At 40.0% G+C, this 26,934-nt stretch overlaps 1 protein-coding gene across 3 annotated transcripts in view; it reads left to right on the top strand.

Moving 5' to 3' along the window:
- rassf3 (Ras association domain family member 3) overlaps positions 1-26,934 on the top strand; it is a 211,812-nt gene that overhangs the window by 15,104 nt on the left and 169,774 nt on the right. Inside the window, exons 1-2 of one of the 3 annotated variants that reach the window (XM_039770048.1) lie at positions 15,460-15,545; positions 18,766-18,847. The exons of 1 other annotated variant lie outside the window; for it this stretch is intronic. Coding sequence is in view for 1 of the 2 variants with exons in the window: in XM_039770045.1 (XP_039625979.1) it covers positions 15,425-15,545 (121 nt within the window). In the remaining variant the exon portion in view is untranslated. Of the gene's footprint in view, positions 1-15,313; positions 15,546-18,765; positions 18,848-26,934 lie in introns of those variants that run through there. One more of the 3 variants, XM_039770045.1, reaches the window with a different exon arrangement.

Raw genomic sequence — 26,934 nt, 5'->3', positions numbered from 1 at the left:
TATAGCTCCAGGGCCTGCTCCATCATTTTTTGTCAAGATCATTCTTAAAGTTTAAAAGGATCCACAAGCCAGCTTTAATGTCAATTAACCAATTTTTGTTTGTTATTTTCATTTACATGAATCATTATACTTTTAGTTTGTGGAGTCCTTTTATCATTTTGAGTAAATATTTTCTCCTGAGGACATGGGGACAATCTTTCCTAAAAAGGGACTGTGCTTTTTTTTCATGTGCCATTCTGCTCTGTCTGATTACCTTTCCTATTGATTTTTTACTCTATTTATTACTATATTCATTTAGTCCAAATCAGGAGTTGTGGGGACTTCAGCCTATCCCAGTAGCATAGGGTCCTAACAAGAACAAACCCTTGAAGCTTGGCAATATGAAAAAAGTTTACGGAAGTAATAAAAAAAATAGCCTGTGCTCAAATCAGTACAGACAAATAAAACTAATAACGTGTTAGGTCCTCCAAACTGAGAAATCATTTTCACATTGTAAAGGTCTCACCAGTTATTTTTTTTCTTCTCAGTATGATTTATCACAAGAAAATGGATTAAGCGGAAGGCAAAAGTGGACCAAACATCCCCTTTATGTTATCATGGGGAGTTGTTTGGGCTAAGATAAAAGGAAATGGAGTCTGGTCTATATAAATTACTTGCAAATTCACATCCTTCTCTTGTGCCTTTAAATGCTCATTATTCTAAAGCACTTTATATTTACAAGAAAGCTAGACATTGACAAAGCTGAGAAATTGTTTTACAAGAATATGATGACCATGAAATTACAGTTAATTCCAGTAGTAAGTAAACAGTAAGTCTATCAGTAAGGATGAGTCACCTCATTATAAACTTACTATCCCTTTTTCGGTTCTCCTGTGTTTTAAAATTTTACACGTTTACCCTTAATGTGGATTACACATAATCATCCATCTAGCCATTATCTAACACACTTCATCCAAATCAGGGTCTTACAGAGCTGAAACCTGATCAGGAACCAGCTTTAGACAAGGTTCTAGTACATTACATGGAGCATTCCCACACAAATCAGTTTAGAGCCTCCTTTTAACCTAACCTGTATAGGATGTGAATTCAGTTGTTCAGAGCTGTGAGTTAACACTTACCACTGTGCCCCCATCCTACCCACTTAATACGTGAAAATCAGTGACTAATAATGCAGTGACTGATGTATGTTTATATAGACTTCATTGCACATAGTGTATAAACTGAATTATTTATTTCAATTTGTTCTTTTTCTTTATGCTTTTAATTCACTTTAAGTTTCAATTTGCTTTTCTTAATGAGGATCACATTAGCATTATGCCAAGCGGGACAGAAATCCTTTTCTACCACCTCTTTGCAAATTCTCAGATACTCTCTCCATTCTGTATTTAGTGTACCAACTCTACTTGGAGGTGCTAATTCTCATCCCAATTACTTCACTTTGGGCTTCAGAGTTTTCCTGTCAGTACATGATATCACAATCTGATTAGACCAAGAGAAACACATAATTTGTGAACAGCATAAATCCAGCTATAAGGCTGGCACACTTGACTGCCTTGGCTGTACCATGATGCAATAGAAAGGAGAAAAAATGTACCCTTGACAAAGGAAAAATATCCACAATGATCAGACGACCTGGTTGCAGGAGTACATTTCAGTATCCCTGTTCCAGATCAGGTACTCTTGGATCATTTTTGAAATAATTGTCATAAGGTTTGTATTTTTCAATTGTTATTTTCTCTAGAACTCTGTTTCAATCTTACCAGGAGCACATACTGTATAATAACCAACAGCACACCAAGGTCACAACCCCGGGGCATTTCTGCACAATTGTACTTTTATATTAAAATCTTATTTTCAGACAAAAGACTACAAAAATAAAGTTCAAATTATAGTGCATTTTTTAGACTTTGATGTTCAATAAGGTTTAATATAAGATTGGTTTATTAGAATAATATAAAAATAGGGAAAAGTAAACTTTTTATGACAAACTTTTTTGAATACCTGTAAAATATGTGCTACAATCAAAAGCATGTTGAAAGTGTAAACTTCGTAGTGTAGCTTAGTGGCTAACAAGACTGCTGGTCTGATCATCTTGGTGAAATATCCACTTTTGTTGATGTAAAGGCTGACATCAAAGCAAGTCATGTCAGGTCTTTCTTCACCTTACTAATACCTTCTAAAAATATATTTAAAAAATACTTAAACCGAACAAGCTTTGCATACTTTGGTTTCTCAAGTTACACACAATTTGACTATACTCTGTCAAAACAATGTTTGAGGCACTAAATGTGCTTGGATCGACCTGTATTAACTTCTGGATTTTGCAGTTTTATCCGACTTTAGCTGTGTACAAGCCATTGTACAATACTTAGGGCTGGTAGAAGAGTTTTACTATAGAAAGGCTCTGTATATCATATGTTGTTTGTTTCTTATTGAATACAATTTTGACTGTATGTTTGTATAACTGAATAGCTCTATATTTAAATACATATTTACACCTTTCTCGTCAGGGCTTTTTTTCATTTGTTTAAGAGCATAGAACATGTTAGAACAGAATTAATTATTTTTGTGCTCCACCTTGCTTTAATAACACCTGTACGGAAACCTGAAGACACCAGTAGCAGTGGCAGATTTGAAGTTAAAAAAGGATAAAAGACAATGGCCTTTAAAGTATTTATGTTACAGCGCTCAGGACACACCTCTGTTTACTTAAAATTTTTAAAACCAATTATCGTTCTCTTAATCCTTCATTACCCTGCCAATATCCAGAAAAACAGGATTTATCTCAGTGATAAAGATATATTTTTAATTAGCTCTGCTTTGTCTTAAAATTTTCAGTCCCTTTTTAAATTTCTGTGTTTTTTCTTTTGTCATTTACTGCTTTCCTCATTTTGTTTCCAGCAGACTTCAGTATTTTGATGATACACCAGGGAGTTGCTATTTGTTAATGTGTGGAATAAACAGCAAAATCAGTAAAAAAAAAATAAGGTGACTCAGTGGTTAATGTCTGTTACTCACAGCTCTAGAATCCTAAGTCTGAATTCAGACCCTGGCTTTCCTCCCACATTCTAAAGTTGTGTAGGTTATATTACCTGACCCAATATGAATGAGTGTGGGTGTGAGCATAAAAAGGGGCCCTATCCCAGGTTGATTACCACCATGCCATCATTGTTTCCAAACCCTGAACTGGATAGCGGGCTTAGAAATCGAGGAGTAAATAAAAAATCTGCAGCTAATTATGTAGTAGGTGGCAGATGCAGCCAATACATACAAAAAATTATATTTAATTAATTGTATTTGCCAGAGATTTCTGCCATTCATTTCCTGGGACAGAATTTCAACATCTTCCAGCTGTATTTTGCAGGGGCACATCCCCTGAAAACTATGTTCTTACAGCCTAAAAAGATACATCTGTACTGACTTGGTGTGAGGGAGTGTGCCCTGGTACTCAATTTATGGGTGATCTCCACCTTGTATTCAGTGATGCTGGTATAGGCACTTCCCGTTTCATGACACAATTTTGTCTGTAAATTATGCAGACAACTTCATCAACCTCATGATTTGGTTTTTGGTGTGATACACATCATCATCCCTGGGACCTTGTATAGACAGGTGTGCATCTTTCCTTATCTGCCTAGTGAATTGAAGTGACCACAGGTTGACTCTTAACAAGGTGTAGAAACATCCTATTGATGATAAATAGAATGCTCCTGACTGGAATTTCAAGTGTCATAACTAAAGATGTAAATACTTGTGTCAATATGATGTTTTAGTTTTTTGGTTTTTTTAATACATTTGCAAAATGCTGTTTTCGCTTTGTCATCCTGGGTTATATTGAATGCTGCTTGACGAGTGAAAATTATTTTGGCATAAGGCAATAACTTAACAATGTGAAAAAAGTGAGGGGATCTAATACTTTCTGAATGCATTGTACTGTATCTGTTAATTACCAAAGCTTCTATTCAACATTCATGTATCTATCTATTTACTGAACCCATTTAATCCAGTTCTAAGGTCATGGAAGCTGGAACCTATCACAAATGTATTGAATATGCACATGGAGAACTGCCATTTTGCCTTGGCTAAACGTATGATGTTCAAATGCATCACACTCTTTAAAGTGCACACATCAAGTTCTAAGCCTTTGATATGTTTGCTTAATGAGTATGTCATTTTTCAGTACAGTATCAAGATAAGCTGTCTTTTTACTGTTCAGTGTGGACAAGATGATTCTGGCAATGAGTGTTATCAGTGACAAGCAGAAAATAAAATTCACATGCAGCAGAGTCAATTTTCTTTTGTACAGTGCTGGCCAACAGAGATTTTTTTTTAACTATAAAAAGACACATATTAAATGTTATTATAAATATATGTCAGTGTTGACAAGCTGTAATATACTTTGTGGCATATGGGCCCAAGTACCAGTGGCTATGTTTATGTCATGAATCATTTGTATAAGCATAGCTTATACAAAGATATACTTTTTGTTGCCTCTCACTCAAGATTAAAACCCTTTTGAAATTAAATCCCGTTTTGCAAACATTATGTGTGCACCCCACTCCTTCTCATGGCTATAAAAGTCTGTATAATTTGAATGTTGACATGTTCTTTTGGCAGTTACATCTTCTTGCCTCATTCTGTTTATGTTTTGAAATGTAAGAAGACCTGATATGTGACTTTTGGTGTAGGTGTTAGTATAACTAATAAACATTTTGGGCTGCCCTCAGGTAATATACTTCTTGAACACCAATAGCAAAAAACCTGGCCTTTCATGAATAATTTGAGCTTTAAAGACAGCAGCTGAAGAAGATATGGTGACTGCTGGATGTAAAGTAGATAGATAGATAGATAGATAGATAGATAGATAGATACTTTATTAATCCCAAGGGGAAATTCACATAATCCAGCAGCAGTATACTGATACATCCATCCATTCATCCATTTTCCAACCTGCTGAATCCGTATACAGGGTCACAGGGGTCTGCTGGAGCCAATCCCAGCCAACACAGGGCACAAGGCAGGAGCCAATCCTGGGCAGGGTGCCAACCCACCGCAGATATACTGATACAAAGAAACAGTATTAAATTAAATAGTAATAAAAATGAAAAAAATTAAAATAAAATTAATGTTAGCATTTACTCCCCCGGGTGGAATTGAAGAGTCGCATAGTGTTGGGGAGGAACGATCTCTTTAGTCTGTCAGTGGAGCAGGACAGTGACAAAAGTCTGTCACTGAAGCTACTCCTCTGTCTGGAGATGACACTGTTAAGTGGATGCAGTGGATTCTTCATGATTGACAGGAGTTTGCTTAGTGCCCGTCGCTCTGCCACAGATGTTAAACTGTCCAACTTTAATCCTACAATAGAGCCTGCCTTCTTAACAAGTTTGTCCAGGCGTGAGGCGTCTTTCATCTTTATGCTGCCACCCCAGCACACCACCGCGTAGAAGAGGACACTCGCCACAACCGTCTGGTAGAACATCTGCAGCATCTTACTGCAGATGTTGAAGGATGCCAACCTTCTCAGAAAGTATATTCTGCTCTGAGCTTTCTTACATAGAGCATCAGTATTGGCAGTCCAGTCCAATTTGTCATCCAGCTGCACTCCCAGATATTTAAAGGTCTGCACCCTCTGCACACAGTCACCTCTGATGATCACAGGGTCCATGAGGGGCCTAGGCCTCCTAAAATCCACCACCTACAAAGTACAAACTTTTAAAAGACATTTTAATTTTGTTATAATTTTGATATGTGATAAATGTTAGTAATATAGGAAAACGTGTGATTTTTAGCATGTTACAATTAACTCTGGAAAAAAATATTTAAAGGGGAAAATACAGTAGCAATATTTCTGATCTTTCCATATCTCACACTCATATCAATCCCAGAAGCCATACTAGTAAGTCTTGATGAATACATTGAGAGTATTTTAACAATATATTTCTTACCATTACTTACCATTCAAAGATCCTAAATAATGATTGGAAAGGACCCTTTCAATAGGCATCTTATAAAATGAGTGTAGCTCTGCCATACATGGAATACACTCTATTTCTACTATATAATCACCAAGCAGTTCATAATTCAGCTGGAGGTCTTTCATCAATCACAGTTATCTTGTTTGAAATTGTCCAAAATATATTACCACCATACCACCATGTTACACATTTTGATAACTTGCATTAATATTTTGATAGTCTGCATTAATGTTGTGTTCATTATGTTAAAAAAAGCTTTTGAACCACATGTGCAACAATTTTCACTATGAACCCAAAGATTTTGATGCATTATCTAACTATAAGTGGCAGGACTTTGAAGCATAATTTGCAATTGGGTGAAGAACTGGCTAAATCACAGAAAATATTGAAAAGGGGTGCAAAGATCATTTTTAAGTGAATGAATATTAACAGTGAAATGATACTAGAGTCAGTATTAGAGCTACTTCTCTTTGCAATCCATATAAATTATTTTCATTCAAAAAATATTTCCTTAAATTAGCAAAGGACATTACATTAGATGGCTTAGAGTCATCAAACTAAGAACACATGTAGATGGAAAAATATCAGGACTAATATGACCTATGTGAAGTAAGTACAGCATGGGGTTGCAGTTGTTAGCATTGGCACCTCAAAGCTCCAGACTCCTATTTTCCAAGTCCTATATTTTCTCCTGTTCTTCCTTTTCTCCTTAATTGGTGAATCTAAACTGTCTCTGTGCAAGTGTGTGTGACCTGTTAAGGAATAACATTGTTTCTATGATAGATTCCTGCATTGAACCTGATATTGGGAGAATTGGCTTTAGCTCCCTTCCAATTTGCATTGGGAAATTGAGTTTAGAATTTGAATAATTGAATTAATTATGCAAATCATTCAATTTAAACTGAACGTAATGTCTTAGACATAAAACACCATTCATAAACACCCTTAATCAAATTAAAGGTCACAAAGAGGCAGAGCAGCACTGTGCTTGAGGCGGTGGGAGCCATCCAATACTGCAGTCCATCAGTAGGTCACCATTCCATTGTAGGGCCCCACCCATGCACACACACAAACTTACACAATTAGCGCCTCTTTAGGGAGGTGAGACAACACCCAGAACACCCAGAGGAAATCCCAAACAGACAGAAGGAGAAACTCCTTTCTGATAGCCTAGTGAAGGATTCAAACTCCGGACACTGGATCAATGAGGTAGCAGTGCTAATCACTGTGCCACCATACAGTTCAATGTTTTAGGAACTGTAATTAAAAATGAGATACCACTACACAATGGTTTGGCTTAAAAATGTATTTTGTATGAACAATCATTAAATAAAATTGATCAAAAAAGTTAACAGAATGCTATTAACTGTTTACTGTTAACTGTAAAGTACTAACCAAAGGACATTTTACCTGAGTTGCACAATTCACTTCTGAGGTCCGGTCTGGAATACTGTGTGCAGTTTGTTGTACAGCATATATTAACAGCACTACAGAAAGTGAAGAGAAAGGCACTAAAGTAATTCCAGATTATGAGGTTCACTAAGCAGAGATAAAGAGAAGGCATTAAGGGAATAGGCAAAGATGATGTTAATTGCTTATTTATTATAGTATTTGTTCATAATTTTTTTTACAACGGAAAGTGTCATAAATAAAATTAGGGTAAGATTAAATTCACAAAAAAGAACATTGTTTTAAATGCATAAGAAGAAGGGGAAGTGACAAGCTGTAGTATGCTAGACTGTATACTATTACAGTCCTCAGAAAGATCTGATCTAACACTCTGTGAGAAGTTATTAGAAGATTTATTATGTTCTTGAAAGAACTGTCATTTTAACCATGACTAAAACTAAATAGTTCTGTGTATTTTCACTTCATTAACTAAAGATGTAGCTGGGTGCTTGCAAAAGATTATTTAACAACAATTAAGCCTCTTTCCATGCTGCAGGTACTGTATGTTAAAATCCAGATCAAATGTTTTTAAATGAACTATTCTTATTTGTAGAAGCCTAGAGTTTTGGGGCCACTGGCCTATTTATACTTTTAAAGATCACTAAGGTCCAAATTTGCTTACTGTTTTTCTTTTGAGAAGCATACTGATTGGGAGGTTCTTCAGAATGTGATTACTTTTATAACATAGAGAAGAAAAAGGCTGTCAAAATGCTATGCAAATAAGAAAAGGTCAAATGGAGGCATCATGTGCTTGTGTCTGCCAGCTGACTGAAACAGGACACCAGTCTGGCAGGACTGATGTGGTATCTTCTTGAAAGACAGCTGCTGCAGAGTGTAAAGTGGTGAGGAGCAGCAGACCTCAGCTGCCATAGCCACTGTAGCTGTGATTCTAAGATAACTGTGGTAATAGTTGCTGTATCTGAAGATGAAACTGAAGCAGTCGCTGCTATATGGCTGTTGATTTAAATGTGTCAGTTCAGTTCAATTAATTTTTGCATAGCACTGTTCAGTGAATAGAAGCTTAGAATGCATCTGCAAAGATAAAGCTATAATATGAATTGTTAAACCTCACAACATTAACATACATGAACACTCAAACTACATCACAAATACAGTGAGGCAAAGCAATTTCAATCTTTAAATGTAATGCAATCATAATAATATTAATTTCTTCATCATTAAAGTATACAGTATGTCCATTTTGTTTATACTACAGTATTTGTACAAAGCACCTTACTAACACAAAGAAGGAAATATCAATGAAAATGATCATAATGACCTTCTTACTCTAAGGCATTTTTCCTGAGAGCTGGCTTTCCTTAAGTACTATTGTAGAATTGTTTTAAGCTACACTCCAGACTGTTCGTAGAATTAAGAGGTTTCAGGTAAAGGGAATAAAGCTTCACCAACTAGACCTGGTCGAGAAATGTCACCCATGGGGGCTCATTATTCTGATGTATCTCACTAGACAGAAGTAGCCTTATACTGTCCTTTGAGTATAAAAGGCCTGTAGTTTATAGGATTGATAGGGAATTAGAAAAACATCAGGTAGGAGCACATATGAGGGAGTGCTGACAGGGATTTTGACTGTGTGAAGATTTCTTGTATTCTATCAAGATGGGTCACCTAACTTCCCATTTAAGTGGTATTGTAGCAGTAATAATTAACATTTTAGATAAAGATGAAAAGAAGTTTTGTGGCATGGTAGTTATACTCCCCAATCATGGCGCCGGAGACTGGTGACATGTTACATGGTGTTCATAACACAGAAAGTAAGACTTCTGTATACATGATAATAAATCATCCATCTTCCCAACCCATTTATCCAGAGCTAAGTAATTTGGCATGATAATCATTACCTTATAAACCTATGTACTATACTACCACACGTAGGCCATTGGCAAAGGCAGTTAGGCAAAGCATGGCATTGGGTGGCTAGAATTCTGGAAATAAATGGTGCAGTGTGCTTTTGGACTGCCAGACAGTAGTGTGGCCTAATGACTACTCTTAGCCCCTAGATGTTATTCCAGTTTTATGCTACCACAGTAGAAAGTGATATAATCTCTCAGGAGTAGTTTTCAAGACTTGAATTGAAATATAGAGCAAGAGTGACAATAAACTGAAGAAGAGAGAAGGGGAAAATCAAGTGAATAAGGAAAAGGAGCACATCTTTAATCAATGTAGTGGTGGTTCTTTTGTTTGTGCATCATATTAATTCTGCTATTGTCCTCTCTGTATTGTAAACAAAATGGCTTCTCAAAATCAAAACTGTTGACTTTCTGTCTTTTGGGTCCAGAAAGTGGTGTAGTCCATGATTTGTTGCAAAAGTATTACAGAGAAAAGTGTCATAAAATACGTAATATTAAAGACAGACTATCTACAACAAATATTTTGACACTGCTCAAAATGTCCAGCTATTATGCAGCTGTGAACTCTGTTGCTTGAAAGCCAGCTTATTGGCAGTTTTAGGGTATTATGGTCATTGCCATAATACATCTTTTGTCCTATTTTACCAGGAAAAGATTGTGAACGGTACCCGGGCACAGACAGGCGGACATGTTGTTATGACACCACCACACGTTTATTTACAAACTATTTACAATATATCGGTCACCAAGACCCCAAACAATGGTCACAAAGACCCAGTCACGTGCACAAACCCCAAACTCCCACTGTCCTGGCCACAATGCCTTTCTTCGGGCCGCCTCCCCTCTCCACTGCTTCGTCCTCCTTCCACCCGACTCCAGCCCTGAATGACGGGAGACGGCCCCTTTTATGGAGGACCCGGATGAGCCCCAGGTGTTCCCGGCAATCTTCTGGCCACGCCCCAGCGTGGCGGAAGTGTCGACTGTCCTCCCGGCTGCTCCCCGGGCACCGTCCTAAGTCTTCCCCCCAGCACTTCCTGGTGTGGCAGGAGTGCTGGGAAACAAATCCCAAGGCATTGGGCCTCCTGGCGGTGGCCACGGGCCCCTACAGGGAAGAGCTTCCAAGCCCTTGACCCGTGGCCCCAAAGCAACCCGGAAGGCGAACCCCGTGATCCAGGCGGGCTCTGACCCTCTTCCGGTCCCTCCTGGCGTCCCGGCGGGTCATGGCCCCTGGCATCCCTGACAGTGCCCCACAGCCAGCGAAGACCACTCGTGGGTAAGGCGACCCGTCCCGCGAGGGCAGCAGAGCTCCGAAGCGGGTCCCACTCGAGGATAGCCGGGGTCCGGCCCGCACTCCTAGCAGGGACAGGGGCGGAGACACAATCTGCGCACCAACCCATGGTGCATCCCTGTGCCTCGCACAGGTTGTGCTCCCCCCTTTTACCGGCACCCCGGGGCCTCCTCGGTAGGCACCCCCTCCGGGACCTCCACGCCCCTTTGTTCTGAGCCACTCGTTCCCCCGTTGGCTCCTCCAGCTGTGGGCGCACCTGCGCACCGACAGAAAGATCATTCTGCAGACGGCCCGACATCAGAGGGCTGTTCCGCCACGAAGGGCTCCTTCAACTTCGCCGGGGTCCGTCCCTACAAAAGAGAACACAGGGGCAGAACCGCTGCCAAAGCACCCAGCTCGTGCCACGCACGGGCAGCGTTCCCCCCTCCAACCGGCACCCCGGCACTTGCCTGATCGGCACCCTCTCCGCGGCTTCCGTGTCCCTCTCGATGATGGAATCGTCGGCACCGCCCGCTCTCTCCGCCGGCCTCAGGGATTCCCTCTGCTCTCCCAGAGGGCAGCCAGCCACAGCGTGCACCCAGCAACGCGTCTCACCTTATCGGAGGAATCGGCACCCAGCCCTTTATTCCTCCCTTCACTCTGGGGCGCCATGGCGGTTTGAGACTCCTTATGGAATAAAAGGCGCCTCTGTCCCGTCTGCGTCCCTATAGTCGGCGCAAGACCGCAGCCGACTCGGGGCGGAGGGCGCTAGGACCCGGGGCACTTAGCAGCCCGTGTCCCTTCAGCGTCCTCACGGACTCCCCCCTCGCCGCGCATACAGTCCGCGGCGCCGCACCTCCTGTCGGAGGGCTGCTTACTCGGAACTGCTCATTGACTTCACAGCCTTTTTCAGCAGACCCTCCCATATGCTTTACGGAGTCGGCTGTACTCACCGTCTCCGCCGTACCTCTCCGGCTGGAGATTCCAGCGTCGCGCCGTCCCGTTGTCGATCGAAACGTTCTCAGCGCCCGCGAGCGCCTTCCTCTCCAGTACCAGCACCTCAGCCGGAGGCACATAGCACCTGCAACACACGCTGCCCGGCGGGCTGAAGGGCGCCTCCAGCTCCGCCAAAGCAGCCGGCAAAGACAGGAAGTTAACCGGCGCGAGCCTACCTGACTGTCGGCCTCCGGCGCCGCCACTTCCTGTGGGCCTTCTCCTCCGGCCCAATCGGGTCTCCCCCCTGCCCGTGATGGACATTCCTTGGTCCCGCCTCTCTACAGTCATCGGCGGGCACGCAAGACACACCGTCCAATCGCGTGCCTGTCAGGGAGGACTTCGGTCCGCGGCCATCTTGGCTCCCTTTCTGCGGCGACGTGCTTGCCGGCAGCCTTGCTGTTGCCAGCGCCTCTCGAGCTGCAGCGTCTCCTCCTTCGCAGCCCTCGCGGCTGCGCTGTGCTGCGGAGCCCGCAAACCAGCATCGCCCGCCACTGGCGGATCCTGGAGGTCCCTGCCTGGAAAACAAAACACGCCCGGCCCCAAGGGCGGCTGCCGATAGGCAGGGAACTCCCCTCCCAGGTCCCGTCAAACCGAGGAAACGTCCTCGGCGTGGCCTCTCTGGACGCCATGCCGTCCCGGGCGCCTCCAGCAACAGCGCGCTCGTTGGAGACCGCTGCACTCTTCCAATGCACGCCGCCCGCCCGCTTCAGGGAATAACGGCCCTCCTGCGGACCCCTGGCGGTCCGTGGGGTTCCTTTACCCCGCGGGGCTGTGTGCACGCAGCACCCGCGGTACGTGGGTGGGGTCCCCTGCTGCACCGGGCCGTCCACAACAATATTTTTTAGAACAGGTCTCCGCCTTGAAACAGGCGGAGCATCCTGCCGACTTCGCCAGATGTGAGCGGTACCGGGCACAGACAGGCGGACATGTTGTTATGACACCACCACACGTTTATTTACAAACTATTTACAATATATGGTCACCAAGACCCCAAACAATGGTCACAAAGACCCAGTCACGTGCACAAACCCCAAACTCCCACTGTCCTGGCCACAATGCCTTTCTTCGGGCGCCTCCACTCTCCACTGCTTCGTCCTCCTTCCACCCGACTCCAGCCCTGAATGGCGGAGGCGGCCCCTTTATGGAGGACCCGGATGAGCCCCAGGTGTTCCCGGCAATCTTCTGGCCACGCCCCAGCGTGGCGGAAGTGTCGACTGTCCTCCCGGCTGCTCCCCGGGCACCGTCCTAAGTCTTCCCCCCAGCACTTCCTGGTGTGGCAGGAGTGCTGGGAAGCTCAATCCCAAGGCATTGGGCGCCTCCTGGCGGTGGCCACGGGCCCCTACAGGGAAGAGCTTCCAAGCCCTTGACCCGTGGCCCCAAAGCAACCCGGGCGAACCCCACGTGATCAGGCGGGCTCTGACCCTCTTCCGGTCCCTCCTGGCGTCCCGGCCGGGTCATGGCCCCTGGCATCCCTGACAAGATCTTAATATTTCACCATCAGAATGGTTATGTTTTGTTGTATTTCCTACAGTAATTGGCCTGCTCTAATTACAGACATGTATTGAAAATGTTTACCAGAACTGAATTCAAGTGGGACCTTCAACAGATAAATTCCTAATTTCTGTCCTGATGAGTTCTTGTGCAAACTGTATGTATGTATACAGTACAAAATCAGATTGAGTTCAAATGCAACCAGTCACATTTAAACTCCATAGAACAGAGTAAATATTGTATGATGTCACATCCTAACATGTGCCACAAAGCTAAACAAGCTTCAGTTTTCCCATATTTTGGACTCAGCATGTCGGTATAGCAGCCAATGCCAATGCCAATTATTATTCAACTGATAGAATTTACAATATAAGTCAAAGATTTTTTCAAATAATTATTTTTTTCTCCTGTTAATATTGTATGTTACAGTAGATTGTTCCCATATTATGCATTCTGCAGGTGTGGGATCATACAAAACTATGTGCCCCTTGATTAATTTTTGCATCATTGCATATTTCGCACAGTTAGATTGATCAGATCCTTCATTTATTTGGAGTGAATTGTAATCAGACTTGGAATATTCAGGTATGAAAAAGTTATTACCTTCTCCAGTTGATGGTTTGAATACTGCAGTATTTAATTAGCTGTAATTTAAGAAACACTTGCTCAGTTTTGGCACTTACCATTCCAGGAATAATGACAGCACAGATTGTGGAGTCATATCAAGATAAAAAGAAAGTCTTACAAATCTCCAGAGAAAGTTGATGATTCATAAAAGGGGACTGCAAATCATTTTAAGTGCAGCACCAGATGGACAAAGTCTGGGACAGGTGTTTGTCTTCTCACGAGTGCCCATATTGGCAAAATCTAACTAAGATCAAAGTAAAGTGATAAATAACCCCAGAACAATACCTATGTATTTACTCAGCTAAGGCCTGTGCTAATGAAAGATCCAGAAGAAAAAATATATACATGACAGAGACAATTGCTTACTAATAAAAGAGTGTGAATTCATACCTCATGTTTGTGAAAATGTACCTGGATGATTCTTGATAGCTCTGGAACAACATTATATGGGTAAAGAATGAAAATTTTGTGTCATTTCACACTAATATCCTTATACCAATGATCAGGCATGGTGATGGTAGTTTCGTGGTTTAGGAATATGCAATAAACAATATGAGACTCCTTGTCACAGCACACGTCTATGTGCTTCTCAACATAACAACTGACTTTGCAACAAATTAGCATGTTCAATGTGTGTTCATTTACATTTCTTTCTGGCAACAAACTAGTATGAAATGAGTATATGTGGGTTTGCATGACTGGGCCTTGAGATGGACTATCTTGTGCCTGCCTGATTTAGATTTGGTTTCTTATTCAGTGTCGATCGCAACCACAAGAGACTCCACTTCCTCAGGAACCTGCACTTGATAAGTGAATTCAGAAAATGAATTAGTGAGTGTTAAATAGTAGTCTTTCTAAAGAATTTAGTGGAAAATGGATTTTGAAGTACCACAGTCCTTCTTATTCATTATAGGTATTTGTTAATGCAATTAAAAATGTGCATCTGATTAATTCTTCTATGCTGTCTCTACCTTCTTTAAGCTTACACCATCTGAAATATACTCAGGATTGGACAGAAAACATGAAAGATGCAACCCAAGCTCAATTGCTTATCACTCCTCACACAGGCCTTTAGCCCGGATCCTTCATTTTGTGTCTAGTGTTAATACTGCCTCATTAGACCATCTTCTGTCTTTATTTCACTTTGGTATTGCAACAGATGGAAACCCTTCTTTAGAATTCGGAATAACTCTTAGCATGGATAACCTAATTATAATTTTCTTTTAACATGTGCTATATTATTCAGAACTGGAATAAATAAAAATATTAAATGGCAGATTAACCATTTATTTTATAAAATATACTAGTATATTATTAATTTTAGAGCCCCAGACTTCAGCTGTTGACCTCATTTTTGATTAGATCTCTTATTCGTATTTGTTACATTTAAGTGAGAAAAATGATAGCTAATAAAGAAATATCTCTCCCAAGTAGTCTGTCATAGTAGGCATAAGACTGCCCACATGATTACAACATGCTATACTGTATAAAGTAAGGAGGGGGTGGTCTACTGCCCTGACAGAGTGGGGGTGGTGGAATCTGTCTGGGGAGGGCGAGGCATGCTGACCTAGGAGTGTGGGGGTGGTGTAGGGTGGCTGACTGACAAACAGGTGGTCCCACCACAAGTTTGGCTAAGGATCAGTTCAGAGCAAACATGCCACACGTCTCTGTCAGAAGAAGCTGTTTCCTCTCTGATCAACATTCTTCACTTTGCCTGTGTCATACTTTGATTACCCGAAAGATATTTTGCCATGGGGATAGGGAGCGACCTTGGCAGAACCCTTAGGCAGATCACTCATTTCTTTTATTGTTTTCCTAAAAGGGTGAACAGCTCCAGGCAGCTGAAACTCGTGCTGCTCCAAAAATCAGCCGGTAAGTTGTTTTATAATTGAGCCTGCATGTGCACTAAAGTGTGAAAGCTGACCCTGTTTCTCAAAGTTTCACAACCTGTATTTACAGTCAAGTATCTGTTAAACCATTTATAGGATGGATTTGGCTTCCCAGGTTTGTATAAAGAAGTATCAGAGCCTAATATAGTGCAGAGGAGTTTTATAAGATGGTAACTGTTACTCCTCAACTATATTTTTAATTATAATTTCTTTTTACATATTATTTCTGTCTTGCATGTGTAATGTGAATTTTTTGTCCTTACTAAATACAATATGCGTGAAGCGGACATATACCACTTTTGTTTAATAAAAATATGAAGAAGTATACATTTACCAGAAGACAATTTCTGATATTTTCTTAAAGTTACTCATTAGAGAACAAACATATTAGGCCTAATGTATGAAACATTGCTAGTCACCAACCTCTCAACAGAATAAAAACTTTATGATCTTAAACAGCAGTTTCAACATCTTTAATAAACATGTTGATTTGGTTTTCAGTAAATAAAAAGTAAAGAATGCTATGTGTTGCTGTTTATCTCCTGTCAAATATTTGCATTTGTGAGGGCTAAATGATGGTTAGGTGTGTTCTAATGATCAGAGTATTGAAAGACGGTGTACTTTCTTTTTCACATTATTATAACTTGGTCATGTTTGTTTTTAAAATCAAATAATTCTTAGTGTTTTTTCTTTTACACAAAAAACAAAGTTTTTTTCAACATAATTACAATTAATATTTTTGAAATGAATGTAAAAATAATGAAAATTCCAACATGCTTTTGATTTAATGTTTGAGGCAGATATTTTTTTCTAATTGTTATTGTACTGATTATCACTAATTTACTGGTTACTGGTTATCAATAGTGTTTTTTAATGGCATTGAATGACACTATGGGAAAGCATCAACAATAACAATTGATTTTAATTTTATTTACATCTATGAACACTTGCCTGCAAATATATATGGGTTTCTTCCAAAAGAAAACACATCTTTGGTAGTAGGTGGAGAGGGCCTGCATGTACCAGTATGGGAGTGCAGGGACCACAGGGACACAAAAGTAGATGAGAAAGAGTTAGATGCAACCTGGGTGGAAGCAATGTTCCCTGAGGACACTGAGAGGGAGATAGCAACATGTGTCAGGCACTTTTGACCCCTTCTCTTTCAAGCCATATGATCCTGATTGGAGAACCTAGGACTACATTGCCCATTCAAGGGCAAATTTGAGGACAATTTCACAGGAGGCCAAAACTCTTCTGTTTGTTTGGTATGTTGCATTTTAGGATTATCATTTTAAGGGAATTGAAAAAGGCATCCCACATCTCAGGGAAATTGATAGCTCAGTGGTGCATGGACACCAGGGGCCACTAGCAGGAGTGATAGCCTGATGTTTATTATAGCAAAAGTAGTCCCCCTTAATTTTCAAATGGCCGATACGGGATTATGAAGATTCCAAATGGCCATGGTAGCATTAAATTTAAGGTTGAGAGTAGTTTTGAAGAGAAGGGTCAACTACTAGGAAGAAGAGGCCTAGATCAGAACAGAAATTGAGCAAGAGGGTAAGGGAAGGTGAGAAAATGAGTGTCTGAGTGTACTTCTGAGGTGAGTATGTACATAAACCACCTCACCTCATATGCTGGTGTCCACAAAGGAAAAACAAGGCCTACAAAGACTTCAGGGTTATTGTTTTTTAACGTATATCTTTACTTTGTGTTTTTTCTTGTTTTCTCTCCCCGTGTATTTTATTCTATACTTCTTTGGATATTTTTCTTTGGTGTCATGTCAGTTATGGAGGGCCAACACGAGGACCCAGTTCTACCCCTTGTAGAGGCTGGCCCGGACACAGATAGGCAGACACATTCATTTTATCCACCACATGTTTATTTACAATATCTACAATCACAAGTGCACCACAAACCCCCTCAAGTCCCCCAAAGTCCTGGCCTCTTCATAATGCCTTACTTTCTCTTCAGGCCGCCTCCTTGCCTCCTCCAGCAAGCTCAGTCCACTCCGCTCCCGACTCTCACCATTGCCTGAAGGGAGGCAACCCCTTTTATAGCACCCGGATGTGCTCCAGGTGGGTTCCGGCACTCTTCCATGGACACGCCCCAGTGTGGCAGAAATGCCGGCTGCATCCCTGGAAGCACTCTGGGTGTCCCCTTTCTTCTCTCCCCCCAGCACTTCCGGGTGTGGCGGAAGTGCTGAGGTCCAGGGCTCCAAAGGCATAGGGGTGTCCCCTGGCGGTGACCACGGGCCCCTACAGGGTTGAGCTTCCAAGTTCTGTATCCGTGTCCCCCAAAGGAACCAGGGCGGTCACCCCCACATGATCTGGGGAAGGCATAAGCCCTCCTCCGGTCTCCCTAGGTGTCCTGGCCATCTCCGACAACCTATACATAAAATATAATATACTCCTACCCACCTAGTCCATTTAAATGTCTCAGGATCACTGGTGTGGTATATTGGACACAAGTTTGCATACAACATTTAACAGCACACCAGTCAATCAGTGAGCCCACTCACACATACTCAAACTCACAATGGAGCCAGTTTAGATTTGCCAATGTATCTGAAAAGCATGCTTTTGTGGATGTGGGAGGAAAGCCAGAGTATGTGAACAAACAGGAAGACTCTACACATATTAACCCTATACTTGTAAATATAGGACCTTTCATCTGAATACTCACACAATTCAAGTCCTTCCTATCATTAAATAATGGCTGAATCCAATGAGGCGCTGTCACTTACCTGCCTTTGATTTGCTTTGTTTCTGTACTGAACTGAATAAATGGATTAGAAATTAAACAGATGAATGTTTAGTCAACTTGAGTATTTTTGTTTAAACCGTGTTTTTTTATCTTTTATTTTTTCATTTTTATTCTTTCAACATGTGGCTCTTGCTCTCCTTTCTTTTTTTGTGACTTCTGAAAAGTGAATTTCAGCTCAAAAGTGTTAACATGTAGGTCACTAATGTTAGTTCTCACATATGCGCAATGTTTGTCTAACCTGTCAAGCCACTTTTTTCACTATTGAATTTCCTTGTGCTGTACTAAAGGAGCTCTTATTGTGCTTTAAGGAAGTTGCAAAGTAGGGCAAAGGCATGTGTAGCTTTTACATATATGACAAATAAACAGCTTTAATTTTGTAGCTTCTAGCAAGGACAAAATTGTGGCTGACACGTCATACTTTACTTTTTTAAACTTTAAAGGTTATTAAACCAAGACTTCAGCACTGTGGTGAAACAACCTGTAGTAGCAAAATGCTACAATGGATGGAACTAGAGTTTATCTGTGAGTACTGTCTTCAAAATATTATTACTTTGTTTTGGAAAGGTGAACACGTTTCCAGTTTTCATATAAATGGATAGTATATTTAAATTTCGACAATAACATCCCAGTCATGATAAAAGGTGGGGTGCGATAATGGAATTTGCTTTTATAATATGATCCTTAACTGTTTCCAACAACAATCAGAAGGGCTGCCAGAGAGTGTATATACACTTAGAACATTTTGTAGATGTGGATAATGTTGAGATTTGTCTAGAAAAATCACAAAAAAAACACTATATCCCGTTTACTGACTACAAAGAGGTGGCAGCTGCCTAAAGTGGAACTGGATTCAGGAGAAGCCGCTAAGTCATAAATTTCAACCCATGTGCTCAGGGCATGTACCAAGAATCACAGTCAGGAAACCATGTTGGATAGTAGAACCAACATGTGAATTGCAGTTCACAATTAAATATCAATATACTGTAGAATGAGCAGAAAGGTATTTTGGAAGAATCTAGCAATACTGTACAGCCAGGAAGTGCATGGCTCATCCTTTACAATTACATCTTATTTTTTGTATAGAACTCTTCACTGAATGCAAGCTCAGAGTGCTATGAACAATTCTCAGATAAAATACAGGCAGAAATTATACTGATTTTTAAGTGCAGAATTGGTACCCATATAAATACTGATTTGTTAAAAATACACAGAGAATAAGGCAGAAACTTATTAAACATAAATGGAAAGCAGCAGTTACTGTCCATTAATTAATTGAACTTTAGCTAGTTGACAATGGAGGAGATTCAAATCGTAAAAGAGAAAGTGAAAAAGAAAGTCACAGCCCTGGAATCCAACTGGTAGCCTTCCCCTCCTGGGCTTTCCATAGTGGAATCTGTGCTGGACGTCCAGTCTGATGAGAGAATCTTTCTATCCAATGATTCCAAAGCTTCTTTATCTGAGTTAACTTTTCCATATGTAGGACAGCGGCCTAGCAGTGAAGTAGTGACACTAAGTGCCATATTCAGATACTGAGAAGAGAGACATAATAGAGAAGAGTTAGTATTAGTTTATAAATATTGCATTATTTATATTTGTGTACAAATGAGTAACAAACAGAAATGCAGTATGTACAGTTAATCAGCAGCTCTAGTCAGGGTATGCTAGACTAAAATAGTAACTCTTCATCCAGGATTTAAAAGTTGAAAGTGAAAGGGCATCTTTTATATTAGCTGGTAGATCATTCCACTGCTTCTGGGCACTGTAACTAAAAGCTCGACATCTCACTGTTATTTTATTAATCCTTGAAATTTAAAGTAGGCTAGCATCTTGAGATCTTAATGTGTGGTCTGGTTTGTAAGTAATGATAAGTTCAGATAAGCAAGCAGAGCCTATACATTCAACCTACTAATGTTATGCGCTGCAAATTTTTGGTTGCCTTTACCTGTCAACGACATAGCAACTGTTAACAAATATCCCTTATAATGGTGGCATCTGTAAGAAAAACAATATGGTGTGACTGAAGAATGTTGTTTATTTTCAAAATTGTTAATGTATCAAGTACAAAAACAAATTTGACCACAAAATTGCTCGACCTCCAAAACCCCTGTAATGAAGCATCAACATTTTGTAGAGGTCAAAGAGAAAATATAAAAAAAAAAATCAAAAGCAAAGTCTGATCATGACACCCAGTTCTTCATAAGCAAGGGCTGCACACTAGTCCAATGGCTAGCATTAAGCATTGTGTGTTTGAATCCCAAGCCTCTTTGCTGCCTGTTTGGTGTTTGCATGTTCTCCCCATGTCAGCATGGACATTCCCTCAGTTTTCCTCCTACAGCTCTAAGGATGAGCTAGATAGGTTATTTGGCAATTCCAGATTTCGTGAGTGTGTTTATGTATACTGAATGTGTGTATTTGTGTGTGTGTGTGTGTGTGCGCGCACACACGCATGAGTGGGTTCTGTGTCAGATGGGCACTTTGTCCATTGCTGTTTTCTGCCTTGCACAGAGCACTGCTGGGTTAAGCTCCAGTACTGTGCAACACTTCACAGATTAATTAGGTTTATTTTGTACAAACTGATACCCTATCTAGCGATGGTGTCTGCCTTATGCCTGATGCTTCCAGGATAGTCTTTGACCCCTGTAGCTCTAAACTGGACTATATGAGTTGAAACATGAATTATTGGATAGCTCATATAAAGTCTTTGTTAGTAAGTACAATCTCATGGTGCTTTACAAAACAAACAAGTTTACAATTTAGTTTGAAAAATCGAGGTAGATTATGTGCAGTGTTTAGAAATATTTATTTATTACCAGTACCCTTTTATTCATTTATAGGCTGCACAAATCCTTGAGAGCAGCAGATGTGATACAGGAACCAATCCCATATAGAATGGGCACACACATCCATGCGCACTCACAGCAACATTTACATTTTGGAATGTGTTGAGAAAACTGAAGTACCAGGGCAAACTCCAATTCTGAGAATGATGCTTGGGACATTTGAGGCTATAACACAGCAGTTCTAGTTACTGCCCCATGGTGGCACCCTGTCTGCAAATATCCTGGCATCAGATCAAAACGTAAAACAATGGCTGATGGTAAAAGTTGGCAGACAGCACAGGAAGGTCAGCATTATTAGGGCTAGAAATGAATGTTGTGACTGATGGAGCTCACAGGCTAACATTCTGTAAGAGTGCAGATATGAATGAACATTTGCCTGATTGTATTTTTTAAGAATTCTTTGATATTGAAGAGACCAACATTAGAAGAAAATGCAGCTTCCTTACAGATTTATACAGGCTGAGGAGTGGTGATAGATATTGTAGCATCTTTCAAAGTATGTGTTCATGTCTCAGTGGCAGCTTTTAAAGTTAATTGTGTATCGGACTTCGGGGATCACTTCAGTTCACTTTGACACGTAAGTTTTCTGACATAGCAGTAATAAACAGCTCAATTTTTGTCACCCTCCCTGGCAATATTAGACTAGTATTTCTCATCTCCCAAAAGTACCAATACATGTCAGTCTATTCCTCTGTGGCAGATACAATACAATACAATACAATTTATTTTTGTATACCCCAAAATCACACAAGAAGTGCTGCAATGGGCTTTAACAGGCCCTGCCTCTTGGCAACCCCCCAGCCTTGACTCTCTAAAAAGGGAAGGAAAAACTCCTAAATAAAAACCCTTGTAGGGAAAAAATGGAAGAAACCTTGGGAAAGGCAGTTCAAAGAGAGACCCATTTCCAGGTAGGTTGGGCGTGCAGTGGGTGTCAAAAAGAAGGGGTCAATACAATACAAACAATCAAAACAGAACAAATCCTCAATACAGTATAAAAATAAAAATTTTACAAGTATGGAGCAGAATTTAACAGTAGATGATATCACATAATATGATTTGGATTTGTTTAGAGTCCTGGAGACCTCAGCCATCAAGCTGCCTCCCCCATTTGGCCATTCCACAGCTGAAACAGTGCTGGGCCAGCCAATCCAATGAAAGGACTGCTTTACCCCACGATTCCTGCGATCCTCTATCAGGGATGACTTTACCTTAGGCAGGGAAAACAACTTGGCAGGTGGAACTTGGCACCAAGTGCCGCATATGAGTACCAAGAAGAGAAACAGAATAGGTGAAGGTTAGTAACAAATTATAATTATCATATTACTTATGTTTTAGTGCTAATGATTAACAACAGAGATTTCATCTGTACAGTTAATCAGCAGCTCTAGTCAGGATATGCTAAACTGAAGTAGTGAGTCTTCAGCCGGGATTTAAAAGCTGAGACCGAATTTGCATCTCTTATAGTAGCAGGCAGACCATTCCACAGTTTAGGGGCCCTGTAACTAAAAGCTCAACCTCCCACTGTTATTTTATTAATCCTTGGAATCCTAAGCAGACCGGCATCTTGAGATCTGAATGTGCTCTCTGGTTTGTAAGTCATGATAAGTTCAGACAAGTAAACCGGACCTTGGCCATTTAATGCTTTATAATGTCAGATAAAAATACATATGACATTGTGTTGAGATGTAAAAACTCTTTGGCCAACTGTATTTTTAATATGTCATAAATGATTATTCATTTTTGTTTTATTATTTCCAATTTTATTTTTAAGCTGAACACTGCTCTGTTAGAACCTTTGCTTATACCATTCATGTAATGCTCAAGTGCTATTTTCAGTAAAATTACAATGAAATGACTCTTACGAACACTGAGTTTATTTGGCTTGATTTGCTCGGGTGATAGAAATGCAGGATTTCTCATAGGACCAACTAACTATGAGGGTTTTCAAAAAATAAAACCCTAAAAATGTTTTTTCCTTTCTTCTACCTGCAGTGGTATATGAGAAGCACACAGACATCTGGTTGACTGTTTGATCCAAAATGATCAGGACACCTTCTGTCTTTTTATCTAATCCTGCAAAAAAGTCATTTGTTTATTTCACATTGATTTTTCTTGTTTGTTTGAGCAAAATGCAGTGAAAATTGAATGGGTTCTTTAATTAGAATTTTCTAGTCTGGAAATTGTGTAAAAGAAATGAGATCCTACTAAATGAATTATTATAAATAAAAAACAAGCACAATGTATTTTGGTAGGGCAGTGGTTAACACTGCTTGTCTCACAGTTGCCTCACATTCCAGTCAAGTATCTAAGTGGAGTTTGCACATTCTCTGTGTTGCTGCATGAGTATTTCTGCGTGTACTCTGATTTTCCACATGCATACAAAAGACATGCAATTTAGGTTAACTGTCACTTCTAAATTGATCAGGAACAAGTGAAAGTCAGTATGACCTACAGTTGAAATAGCATTGTGTTCAAGTTTGGTTGCTTCCTTCACATGCTGCTGGGATATCTCTTCTATCCTGAATTGATAAAGAATAAATTAATAATTGCATTACATTTAAAGGAATGGCATTTTCACTAAACGGTTTTTCATCTGTGTTTACACTCAAAAAGAAAACCAATTGTCCTTCATTCACCAGTCAGACTGCTTTTTTATGATTGATCTATAGGTATACTATTGGGTTGAGATTATCATCAGGAAAACAGTTTTCATTCAGATGATTTTTCTTTATCCATTATAAAGATAATATAGGTAGTGATATCCTTATAGACCACTGGGGGACTCTACCATCAAAGCAAGGAGTCACTCAAGACTCTGTTCTTAGTAGAAAAAAAACACACTTTTGTGTTTGAGGTTCTCCAATGTGCCAGAGGAAAATTGTTGTAGCCTAACATTTTTACTTCTTACATGTAATACTTTACATTTACTTACATTAAAATTAATTTCCCACAAATCTTCAGAAGCATGTATGCTGTCCTAGTAATTATTCAACAGATTCTTGGTTATCTTCCTAGCTTGGTATCATGTGTAAACTTAACCAACTTGTTATTTATATTCCTATCCAATTAATTTATACAAGTTAAGAATAGCAGTGGTCCCAACACTGACCCTTGAGTGACACCACTCTTAACTTCACCCAGTTCTGATAAGGTTCCTCGCACTATCATCCTCTGCTTCCAGTGTTTTAGCCAATTCTGCACCCATCTGCACACTACATCCAGAACTCCCACCTCTTTTAGTTTGATGCCCAACCTCTCATATGGGACCTTATCAAATGTGTTCTGAAAGCCAAGATAAATAATATCATATGCACCACTCTGATTGTATCCTACCTCAGGGGTTGTAGTTCAAAGCCTCAACCACTACACCACACTGCCTGTCTAGTAGAAGATGACCTCCCTCATCTGAACCTGTGCTGACTGTTCAGTAAAACTCCTGTTCTTGCCATGTGTTGCACAATATTTTCCTTAATATTTCCTTACATTAATTTACTTGTGATGCACGTTAAGCTTACTGACCTACTGTATAGTTACTTGGACCTTTCCGGTCACTGATTTTACATAAAGGGATAATATTTTCCTTTTTCCAGTCCTTTGGAATTTCCCCGGTCCACAATGACTTTCTGAAAATATGTGCCAAAGTATATATTTTATTCACTAACTTCCTCAAGCATTCGAGGATATATATTATCTGGTCCTGGTGATTTGATTGATTTCAGCCTATTTAATCTAAGCAGTACATTTCCCACAACAATTTCCAAATTACTAAGTACCTTCTTAGTAGTACTTTTTACTGAACCACTGGGAGGTTATCTACCCACTTCTTCACATATGAAGACATCAAAAAAATGCAAGTTTAGAGCATCTGCTATTTCATTGTCTGTATTTTTTAATTCGTCCTTTACTATTCCTGATTTACCTTAACCTCCTGTATGACTGCTCTTTTTAAAATATTGAAAGTTCCTTTGGCTCATTGTTTGCCTTATCTGCTATATTCCTCTCTAACTGCCTTATAGACTCCCTAATATGCTTTTTAATTGTTTCCCTCATGGTCTCATATGCCCTATGATTCACTTTGGATTTCTTAGTCTTATACACCATATATAGCATTTATTTCCTTTGCATCTTCTTTTTTTTACTTACTCAGTGCACTTTTTAAAATTTCCTACTAATTCCAATTTGTGGGATGTACCTATCCTGCAGTGTATGTAAAACGTTTTAAGTCTGTTCCACTGCTCCTCAACTTAGAATTTACATTACTATACATGTTTATTTTTACACCATTGTTCATCTTCTCATGTACAGTTCTAAATCCGTTGTTTCCTAATTTCCCTGCCTCCTATTCCCTAGTTTAAATAATCCTCAACTAACCTACTCATAAGCCGGCTCAAATATAACTCATTGCATTTATTCCAAAAGGAGTCCCAGTGCCCAAAAAACCTATGCCCTTCTATCATTCACCAGAATTTGAACCACATGTTAGGTCTTCTAATCTCTTCAGTCTTACATGGACTAGCACATTGCATAGGTAGAACCTCGGAGGAGACTACCTTCTCAGTTCTGCTCCTCAGCCTGGCACAAAACTCTTTAAATTTTGTTTGCAGGACTGACTGACTACCCTTATGTATGTCATTTGTTCCAGTGTGAACAATGACAACTGGATCCATTCCTGCTACAGCCAAGAGCCTATCAGCCCTTCCAGGGAGGTCTCTCACCTGCGCACCTGGAATGCTACATATGGTGTGAAACTCTCTTTCTGTGTGCGAGACTCTCTGTCTCTGCACGCTTGCAGGGCACACTTAGGGACACGACCACACTCGGACAGAACTAATTTGCAAGTTGTTAATTAATGTTTTTTGATGTTGGAGGAAAATGAAATAATGAGAATTTTTTATTTTTCTATCAGCAAGTTAATGAGGTAATACATGTTTCTGCATCACCCTGGCAGTTGGCTTCAATTCATGGCCTGTCACATTTTCTCATTTTACGTTTTTTAAGCACTATGGCTTCATATTTTGTCAAATATGTAGCAGTTAAGTCTTTGCAAATATATCTAGAAATCGAGCAATAATAATAAAGGTTTTGGGCAAATCTATTGGGGAACACCCATTACACAATCTACATGCCATTATGGGTTCTTGGAGATGTAATTGTCTTTTCAATTTATAGTTTGGGACAAAGACACATTTTTCCTTGATTTATCCCACTGCTCAATGGTTTAAAATTACAAATTAAACAATTCAAACGTGATTAAAGTGCACATTGCAGACATTCATGTAAGGGTATTTGCATACATTGCAGTCACACCATGTAGAAATAACACTTTTTCTACATGATCCCCACATTTCAGGGCTCAATAATTTTGGAACAATTAGCACCATAAGTGTTTATGATTACTCAGGCATATTTCATTGCTTCACTAGTGCAGGAATAAGATACCTAGGCTTACAGACTACCTTTGGAATTAGTGCTTAACATTGTTCAACATGAGGACAAGAGTTTACCAATTAAAGTCAAAGAAGCCATTTTGAGGTTGAAAAACAAGAATAAAACCATTTGAGACATTGGTAAAACCTGTTGGAAAGAGTCCTCACTGTGTGAAGTAAAAAGCTCTACTACAAAATTAAAACTTACTAGTTAGCCACAAAAAATAATGGCCAGATTACAGATTGTGAAAAAGTACTTAAAAGAGCCAGCAGAATTCTGGAAAAAAGTCTATTCAGATGAGACAAAGATGAACTTGTATCGGAGTGATGGCAAGAGCAAAGT

Source organism: Polypterus senegalus, chromosome 11 (genome assembly GCF_016835505.1).
Source record: "Polypterus senegalus isolate Bchr_013 chromosome 11, ASM1683550v1, whole genome shotgun sequence".
NCBI lineage: Eukaryota > Metazoa > Chordata > Cladistia > Polypteriformes > Polypteridae > Polypterus > Polypterus senegalus.
This window is presented reverse-complemented; position numbering and strand designations above follow the sequence as displayed.